General features: G+C 32.4%; 1 protein-coding gene across 3 annotated transcripts in view; it reads left to right on the plus strand.

Annotated features, from left to right (window-relative positions):
• LOC106000849 (phosphorylase b kinase regulatory subunit beta) overlaps positions 1-10,636 on the plus strand; it is a 110,788-nt gene that overhangs the window by 39,541 nt on the left and 60,611 nt on the right. For all 3 annotated transcript variants that reach the window (XM_013036072.1, XM_013036073.1, XM_013036074.1), the window contains 2 exons: positions 4,608-4,715; positions 9,655-9,735. In XM_013036072.1, coding sequence (XP_012891526.1) covers positions 4,608-4,715; positions 9,655-9,735 — 189 coding nt within the window. The remainder of the gene's footprint in view (positions 1-4,607; positions 4,716-9,654; positions 9,736-10,636) is intronic.

Consider the following 10,636-nt stretch of genomic DNA (forward strand, 5'->3'; position numbering starts at 1 on the left):
AAAAAAAAAGAAAAGTAAGAATAAGCCAGTAGATCAAAAGAAGTAATAAAGATCAAGGCAGAAATTAATGAAATGGAACTAAAAGAGCACTCAGGAATCAGTGAAATAAGGGGTTGTTTTTTCACATATAAACAAAATTGACAAGCCCTTAATCATATTACTGAAAGAAAGAGGGAGAGGACCCAACTGTGGGTGTGCAGTAAGACCATTCAGTTCTGCAGTGAAAATGTAAAAGATTTTGTTGACTGAAAAGTGCTGAACTGCCAGGACCTTACCTGGATGTGGGAATCACAGGAAAGCCCCAGGTGCCAGCCCACATTAGCTTTTAAGCATTTTTGGCTAGGGGGTAGGAAAGGGGGTGGTTGGGTGTTGGTTTTAGCTCATGATTGTTAGAAGAAATTCGCACCCTAAGTTTAAATTTCCCAGGCAAGGTTTTGCTGGAGGGAGGCAAGGTTATAGAACAAAGGGTGGTGATGGCTCAGCTGGGTTAGGGCAAGCATTGTTCAGAAAACTGCAGAAGCAATGACAGAAGCTAAAATAGCTAGTTAGTTACCAGGGAAGTCTTATCCACAGAAAGCACAGTTACATTCATATCTTAAAATCATTCATTATCCATTTTATACAATCCAAGTTATATCAATAAAAAGGGAACTAGTACAACAAATATCACTAATTTCATTAGGGAATATTTTTTAAATGTATTGGGAAATCTAGAAGAAATAGATAAATTTGTAAATGCAAATAGCCTATTAAAACTTTAAGAGAATATAAACTCCTTAAATTAGTCTATAATGAGCAATGAGATTGAAATAGTAATAGTCTCCAACAATGAAACATTTAGGACTGGATGGTATCTTTGCTGAGTTCTACCAGACCATTAAAGAACTAACCCCAATGTTTCTCACATTATTCCATAAAATAGAAAAGGAAGGAATGTTGCACAACTCATTCTATTTAGCCCTAATACTAAAGCTTGATAGGTGCATGATAAAAAAATTGTAAATCAGTTGTTAAAAAATTCTCAGTTAGATACTTGCAAACTAAATTCAATGACACTTTAAAAGATTATCTACTTAATCACCCATGTGATAAAAAAAATACAATGCAGCACAGAAACAGATCAAAGACAAAAAATCTCATGACCATCTCATTACATACAGAAAAGGCCTTTGGTAAAATTAGCTTTCTTTCATGATAAAGGCCCTGAAAAAAATTAGAATAGAAAGCACTTATCTCAACATAATAAAGGCTGTATGTGATAAACTATTGCTAGTAGGGAAGAACTGATTTCAGGAATGATGTAAAGATGTTGACTTTTTCCACTCTTTTTCACCATAGGGCTGGTATTTCTAGTCAGAACAATGAAGCAGGGGGAAAAAGAAAAGAGATACAATTAGGATAGGGAAGAAGTGATATTATCCCTATTTGCAAATGATATGATCCTAAACTTACAAAGTCCCAAAGATTACCCAAAATCTTTGGTTCGGATAAGCACTTGAAGCAAAATTTCAGTATAGAATATCTACATTTTGAAAACCTGTAACTTTTCTATATGACAATGACATGCTGAGAAAGAAATCAAGAACAAAATTGCATTCATAATAGGCACAAAAATACCTTAGAATAAACCTTTAGTAGGAGAAAATAAAAGGAGGGGGTAACAGTGCTCAAGAAGAAATGTACTCATTACCTTACTCATGTAACTGTAACCCCTCAGTACAGCATCTTTTCAATAAAATAAAAGTTTAAAAAGGATGTAATAGACCTCTAAAATGAAAATCTATGAAACTGAAAAACTTAAAGACTCTAGAAGATAGAAATACCTCTTATTTTATTGACTGGTGAAATACTGTGAAAAATATATTAACAAAATCAGTACAAATTCTATACAATCTCCTTCAAAATTCAAATGTTCTTTATAGAAATAAAGTCATTTCTAAAATTTATAGGGAAGCAGAAAAGACCCATAATCAACAAAGCCATAGTGAACCAAAAGAGCAATGCTGGAAGTATCACAATACATGATTCCAAATTACACAATAGAGCACATAAGCAAACACTTGAAGGCAAAGACAGTGACTCTCTGAATAGGACACTAATTGCTCAAGAAATGCAGGCAAGAATTTACAAATAGAATTGCATAAAATTATTTGAAAAGCCACTGTACTTCAAAGGAAACACCAGAATAACGATATGATCTACAGAATGGTTGGAAAATTACTACAAGTTATTTGTCAAAGAACTAATATCAGAATATGTAATAAGTTAAAACCAAACAGTATAGACCAAATAATCCAATTAATAAATGAGGGAACAAATTGAACAGATCTTTTTTAAGAAATACATGAAGAATGGTCATAAGAATAATTGAAATCAAATTGAGATTGAGTCTCAGCTTAGTCATAATGACAGTTATCAAGAAAGACATTAAGCTAGAGAAGACATGTGGGTGGGAGAAGAAATTAATACTTAAGGTGACAATGTAAATTAATACTGCAATTAAAAACTAAAATAGAAGAAAACTAAGATCTTTCTAGACCACTCCTAGGCATATATCTGAATATCAACATATTATAGATATACCTGCATTCCTATGTTTATTGCAGCACTATTTACAGTAGTCAAGCTATTAAATAACCCTCAGTACTATCAGATGACAAATGGATAAGAAAATGTGATACACAAAAAAAAGAGAAAGAAAATGTGATACACAAATACAATGGAATATTATTAAGCAATAAAGGATAAGATTATATGTCATTTGAAGAAAAATGGATGGATCTGGATATCATCCCATTAAGTGAAATAAGCCAGACTCAGAAAAACAAATGCTGCGTTTTCTCTTATATTCAGAGCAAAAACACAAAACGGACAAACATGACTTGAATGTAAAGGGGCCTGTTTGTTACTTGCTGGAAGATAAGGGAAAGAGGGAGGAGAGGGTGATTGCAATGTGAATATTACCTAAGTACATTAGATAAATGTATGAAAATAAAAAGTGGAAGCTTTTAATAGAATTATAAGAAATCACGAAAGAAGAATAAAGGGCATCAAGTCTGATACACATGTGGAAATACCACAACAATATACCTACATGGAAGAGTCAGTGACAAAACAGTTAACCTTTTCCTATATACGGTATTTATTCACAGTGGCAAGTTTTTAGGCAAATATCTAAATAAAATGCAATAAAAGCACAATTGTAGATTTACTTTAGTTTACAAAATTTTACTATCACCATTCTCTTTATCGTTTCTTGCCATATGCCAGATATCATATAAAATACTAATTAATGTTCTTGTTTTTAGCTGCTTTCAGCAGTACTTTTTGTTTATGGTTGACATGCATTGGGCCCTATTAATCTTCAAAGCTTATTCAGTTTGGATCTTAGTTTTTCTTGAAATTCTAAATTGTCTTTTAGAAGCTTTAAAACTCAAAGCCGAGTTATATAATTCTTTAATCACTTAGCAGTCATTTTTTTTCCCTCTGAAACAGTGATTGAATATAAACTCTCCTGCTGGGATGCTGCATATCTTGAAGACAAATGACAAGCACCACCTTGTCAACTGCAGCAGTGACTTTATTAAGCTGACAAAGCCTTATCCTGTTAGATCATATTCACATGAGGAACATGCCTTTTATTTCAAATCTGGCAGTTTTTTGGAGTGATTACATTGCTTTCTAATTATGCAGTGTCAGGTTATTCCTAGTAGTTTATGATCTGGAGATAAGTAACACTTTCTCTGAATCAACACTGGATGTCATTCATCATATAATGTGGAATGTACATCCCTAACTACCGGCTGCATCTTCTCAGTCCTAATGACTTTGGTTTTATTGATAAGGTACTTCAGCTGTGAAAAAAGGAGTGTATTTGTCTGTGCAGGCTTCTTGGGAAGGAAAAACTGCAGCAGTCCAGTGGATCAGTTCCACACTCGGGAGGAACTTTCTATAATGATGGAAATGTTTTGTGTCATGATGTCAAGCAATAGAGTAGCCATAGTGGTTGTTGAGCACTTGAACAGTGGCCAGTAACTGAGGAACTGAATTTTTTATTTTATTTTTTAAATTTTTATTTAACTTCAATTGTAATTTTGGTATCTTGACAATTAGCTTGTGTATGAGCTAGAGTTGAAAATGTGTTAAAAGGACCATAGGTTAAAACTTGTGGTCTTTTATTGATAGAAATTACACCTGAGGTTTGGACAGTTAATCTGTTAGAGTGTGGCCCAAAGTGCTTTCTTACATGAGTGTTACGTAAACATTTTCAAGTAACAGTACAGTAGAGTTCAATCAATGAAATTGTGTCTTAACAAAATCAACATTTTACTCTAAAAATAAAATGCAAAACATTGCGAAAATTATTGTTACTACATTTCAGTGTTCCCTATTACACTGAGTTGTAGTCATCTTAACTCTATTAAGTTGGTTATTATCTGTTTGCCTATGTAATTTCTTTACAAAAGGTAACATTTCTCTTTTGTTCAACATTTTGCCATATGCTTTATCTTTCTGCATGTAAAAGTTACATGAGAAATAACACAAGCTTTAGTCTGAGATGACCATGTGAACTACTAGCATTATTTAACTTTTATACTTTGTTCTAGGTCCAGCAGTTTAAGCAGGATCCACGCCCAACCACATGTCTTCACTCTATTTTCAATGTGCATACAGGAGATGAGTTGCTCTCCTATGAAGAATATGGACATCTTCAGGTACAAAAAGATTTCAAATTTTCTACTTCTATAGAGGTGGTATCGTGGAATATGTAAGGCTATTAAAATTTTTAAGTAGGTTCATAAATTATTTTAAAATAGAAATGTAAAATGAACCTTGAAATAGAGAAGGAAGTAAAGTGCTTACCACCATGTCTAAATAGTTACTGTGATTGAATATTAAATTTGACTGGATTCTTGGGACAGCTGAATGTATCATATAATACTTTTATTTAAAAGACAGCAGTCTTAAAAAAAAAGACAGCAGCCTTCCATTCTACTCTTTTGATGAGAAAAGCTGTTATTTATATATTTAAAAGACTATCAGTACTTAGAAACTAGGAATTAAAAGATAATTGATAGCAGTGTAACAACAAATCAGAAGTTTTATTGTACATTGATCATTTTTAAATTATTATTTGATAAAGCTGTCATGCTTTTTAAATGCCACATGGAAACTTTTGAGTTCTATAAACTTTGTTTTATTATTAAGTTTTACACCTATGCTAGTATGGTTTTATTTTTATGTTTTATTTTTCTTTCATCATATGTTGTATGTATTATTTTAGCTGGACATCCTATGGCCTTATTTCTAGGACACAAATATTGCATTTTCTTCCTGCACATCATTTAATTCACTATTTCAGGATAAAGTATCTTGAATTCTTACACTCTAACTAAGAGTGTCTTCATTTTGTAATCCTTACATCTGAAATGTCTTAATTATATTGTCTCAACATACAAAGTACAATGACCTCATTTTTAAGCAATAGGAACTATTGTATTTATACACAGTTCCTTGGAGAAATAGTACTAAAATTAATGTGTAGTTTCTCCACTTTAACCTGGTAGCTATCAGATAATTCAATATTTATGCTTTGCATGGACAAATATATTTACTACTAAAATAGAGTTTTCACAAGATTACAGTTCACTTGTTTTCTTACATCATGTCATGGTTGTATTTATGGACCAAAAAACTTATACTAAATTGTTAAATTTAAAATGCAAATTATTCAACATTACTTTGCCTCTGTCTTTAAAATAAACCTTTGTGTGTCTATTTATCAAAAGCCATTAAAAAGCCTGGAAGGACTTAATTCAAAATAGAGCAGTAATCATTTTTGGAGAATTGGATTACAGGATTTTTTTTTTTTTGGTCGGTCATGGGGCTTGAACTCTGGGCTTGGGCGCTGTCCCTCAGCTCTTCATCTTGAGGCGAACGCTCTACTGCTTGAACCACAGCTCCACTTCCAGTTTTCTGGTGGTTTATTGGAGATAAAAATCTCACGGACTTTCCTGCCCGGGCTAGTTTTGAACCGTGATCCTCAGATTTCAGCCTCCTGGGTAGCTAGGATTACAGGCGTGAGCCACCTGGGCCCAGCTGGATTACAGGATTTTTATTGCTGTTTTTCACACTTATTTTCTATTTATTTGAATGTGTACTAATACATGTAATTTTTAAAGTTTACATTTATTTTTAACTAATACTGTAATTCCATGAATCCATGGGCTGCAATTAACATCTTGTTACCTATATGGAATACATTTATACAATCATAAGATAAGATACTGGCATATTACCTCAGACACTTGTGATTTCTTTGGGATGCAAATACTCAAAATCTTTTACTAGCTATTTTTATCTGCTATAATGAGGCTAGTGTGTTATAGAACGTTTGAAATTATTTCTCCTGTTCAGATACACCCTTGTACCAGTTAACTATCCCTCTATCCCTCTATACAGCCACTGCTATTCCATTCCCAGGCTCTGGTAACTACCATTTTATTCTCAAGCTTTTTATCTTGTGAATGTGTAGTACTTCTCCTTCTGTGCTGGTGTTCTCATTTTATAGAATGTTTTGTAGATCCATCCATGATTTTGCAAATGATAGAATTTCATTCTTTTTGGTAACTAATAATAATGCATTATGTGTAAGGTTTGTGAGTGTGTGTATGTGTGTGTGTCTGTGTGTGTGTGCATACTATACTACTATGGCTGTACTTGTTTACATTCCCATAGCAAATAGCGTTCTTATAAGTATTGGTAAGTTTTGTCCTTCTAATTATGATTTTATGGTATCACATTTGATTTTTGATTTACTATTTCTTGTTGATTAGTGAACATTGTTTTTCATGCTTATTTGCCATTTAATATGTTAGATTTCTTCAGTATTTTGGAAATAAATTCCTTATAGACTGAATAGGAAATCCATTTAATGGAAAGTTTTAATGAATTGCTTTGCAGATTCATTCTCCTATTCTATAGGTTGTCTCTTCACTCTGTTGATTGTTTTTTTTTCCTATATTTGTCAGTTCTTGCTCTTATTTCCTGTGCTTTTTTGGTATCATATCCAAAAAAGTCTTGGCCAAACCAATAGCCTGATATTTAGTAACTATAATTTTATGTCTTTCATTTAACTTTGATCTATTTTGACAGTTGATTTTGCATGTGATGAGAGAGAGGACTCTAGTTTCTTTTTTCTGCATATGTATTTTTTTTCCTCAGTGTCATTTATTGAAGAGGTATTTCTTGGTGTATATGCATCTTTGTCAAAAATCCATTGGTTGTAAAAATGTGTATTTCTGGGGATTTTGTTCTGTTCCATTTTGCTTTATATCTAATTTACTTATTTTAATTTTGTTTGTTTTGGATTTGGTGTTAAATTAAATTAATTAACTTATTTTATTTAAGTATGTTGCCCAGGCTGTTCCCAAACCTCTGGAATCAAATGATCTTTCTGGCTAAGATTTCAGACTATTGTGCTTAGCTCCAGTTCTTTTGCTTTTGTTCCCAACATTTTAAGCTTAATTCCTGCTGGTAATTAGACATTAAATAAGTGTTAGACAACCTACTTGGCAAATCTTTTATGTCGTCCAGTCATCGGCATTTTCACACAGAGATATCACCAGTCAGAGCATAGAGCTATTCTCTACTTATTCTTAAGTGCTCCTGTAATTTCTGTTTAGAGGTTAAAATTATTTGAAATTGTTTCTGACAGGTCAGTGTTAGAAGATGAGCCTCCCAGTGGAGTGACATTCTTCTCTACCATGTTCTGAGGAAGGCCCCTGAAAAGTTAATGTTGATCTAAATGATCTAAAATTTGAATACTCTGTCTTCCTGTATGGCCTCCATGTACCTTGACAAGATCCTGACACCCACTAGCCTCTACATACTAGCAAATCTGTCTAGGCTAGTTCTGGTTCCTGAGTGCAAGTCCTTGTGGTAAAAGAGCTGCTTTTTCCAAGACTTTGAATAGCACCAATAAGTTTTCACCCAAACTTTCTGTCAATCAGTTAGTGCAGAAGAAATTAAAGAGAAACACAAGCCATCAAAACTTCAGAGATAGTAAAGTGCTACATTAAAATTGTGTATGAACAAAATTACATGTTTTAAATTTATGTTTATAATTTTCTAATGTAAGTTAAACATTTTACGTATTTTTTATATTTGACTATAGCTTTATTGAGATGTAATTTGCATTCCAGAAAGTGTACCTATTTAAAGTGTACAATCAATATTTTCTAGTATACTCACAGAATTGGACAACCATTACAACAGTCTTATCTTGAAATATCACCCTAAAAAGTATTCCTATATTCATTAGCAACCACTTCCGTTTTTCCCAAAGCTCCTCACCCTTAAGCAACCACTGTTTTATGTTCTGTCTCTGTGAATTTTCCTTTTCTCTCCATATACTAAATGATATATTATGACTGGCTTCTTTCATTGAAGATATATTACTCAGAGTTCTCCAGAGAGTCAACAGGAGATAGATGATAGACAGACAGACAGACAATTTTGAATGAATTCATTTTTGGAATTGCCTTATGTGATTATTGAAGCTCCATTTGATTTGTAAACTGGATAATCATGGATGCCAGTAGTATAGTTCAGTCTGAGAAAGCATAGGAACCAAATAAAATGAAGGGATAACTCCTTTGAAGGTCAGAAGACTAAGTACTGCTAGAGAGGGGACCACACATGATATGAGTCCTCGAGCTTCAAAGCTGTAGAATCGGGGGTTTCACTGTTTAAGGGCAGGAAAGAAAGAAGCACGTCCTAACTCTAGAATAGAAAACAAGAATTTGCTTTTCCACTTGTGTGGAAAATTCTGACCATAGCAAATTAGATAGTGCCCATCCACATGTGTGTGGATCTCCACCACTCAGTCCATTGACTGACCTGCTACTCCCTTCTACGGTAAGATTCACCTACACAGGCATACCCAGCTGGATCCTAAGTACACCTTTATCTAGTCTGATTGACAATGAAAATTAAATATTGCATAAGATTTGTTCTTGTTGTAGTATGTATCTTTTCTATTTTTTGTGAGCTTACATATCCTATTGATAATTTTATGCAAATATTTTATTGATAAGGTGCATATTATTATTTTTTACTATTTGATTATATAAAGCATTTTAACAGGTTTATAAGGTAATAGCTTATCTTATTTGTTCATATTTAATAGGTTTCTTTATTTCCATAAATTCTGTATTGTCTGAAAACAAGACTACTTTTAAATAGATACTGTCTTTACATTATCTATAGTATTGCATTAGGTTGTTTGTCAAATTTCAAATAGTGTGACATTGCATAGCCTGCTTCAGAGCCAAACTATTCCAGAGTAGAAGTATATTCAACAACCCAGAACTTGAAAGTAAATTTTCAGAAATAATATCCTAGAAATAGTTCTGGTAGTTCTACTTGCAATCATTTTCCTAATGAGGTGTTAATATCACAATCAGTTTGAGGATTTTACATATAAAACTGGGATTTTGTCATGAATGAAATCCACAATTCTTTTATTTCACAATAGAAAAGGAAATAATTTTTATAAGAAACTATTAGAGTAAATGATTATGAGCTTTGTCTTTTTTATTTCATAGCATACATTTTTGTTGGTTCTTTTATCTACTTGCTGTTTATTTTCAGATAAATGCTGTGTCCCTCTTTCTTCTCTATCTTGTGGAAATGATTTCCTCAGGACTCCAGATTATCTATAACACCGATGAGGTATGATCTTTTTTTTTCAAAGTTGCTTCTTCTAAACTTCCTCTCCATAGATTCTGATATTTTTCTCTTTTGAAAAGCTTACTTTTGGTTTCATAAAAATGGGCTATTTTTTAAATTAAAGTACATTTTATGCTTATGTGAAAATATCACCACGAACCCATTTGAACAACTAATATACACTAATAAAGAGAAAACGATGATTTATATATTTACATGATCAGATACTGGGTTCTGAGTATTTTATTAAAAGCGTTTTCAGTGCAATGCATTTTAAAAACAAGCACAATAACAGGTAGTTAGACTTAACTTGTATAGTGGTACTATTTCAAATAATCTGAAATCTTTTATCTTTCAAAATATCTTAGTAACAATGAAAGTAAAATAGCAATTAAGGTTTTTTTCAGTTATTGTTTTCACATCTTTGCTTTTTAAAATTCACTTAAAAGCAAAATTAGCATGCATTTATTTTTAAGTATAAGACCTCAGTATGGTTTTTTGTTTTTTCCAAAAGATGATTGTCATATTCTTATCCTTATTAGGAAAGTTGTAAACAATTGCATCCCAAAGTTGAGAAGTTTTTCTGATAGGCATTTATGCTTGAACAAACACACACATGCTGACACACTTTAAGATGTGCCAAATGGGAGTAAAAATGCTTTTATTATTCAAGCTAGTAGTGTCAGAAAGTTCTCTGTCAAGTAAGTATGATATACACACCTGTTAAAATTTCTATCCTGTGATTTATGCAGAGCAGAACAATTGTATACTAAAAACCAAAATCATCATAGGGAATGTTGACAGTGCTTTGAAATGACTGCCTTTAGATCTGCCCTTGTAGTAGTGTAGTCTTGTCATGTAAGTAATGTTTGCTTATAAGTAAAAGTAAATAATGAAAATGAAA

The sequence above is a fragment of the Dipodomys ordii genome, unplaced genomic scaffold, assembly GCF_000151885.1.
Source record: "Dipodomys ordii isolate 6190 unplaced genomic scaffold, Dord_2.0 Scaffold247, whole genome shotgun sequence".
Lineage (NCBI taxonomy): Eukaryota > Metazoa > Chordata > Mammalia > Rodentia > Heteromyidae > Dipodomys > Dipodomys ordii.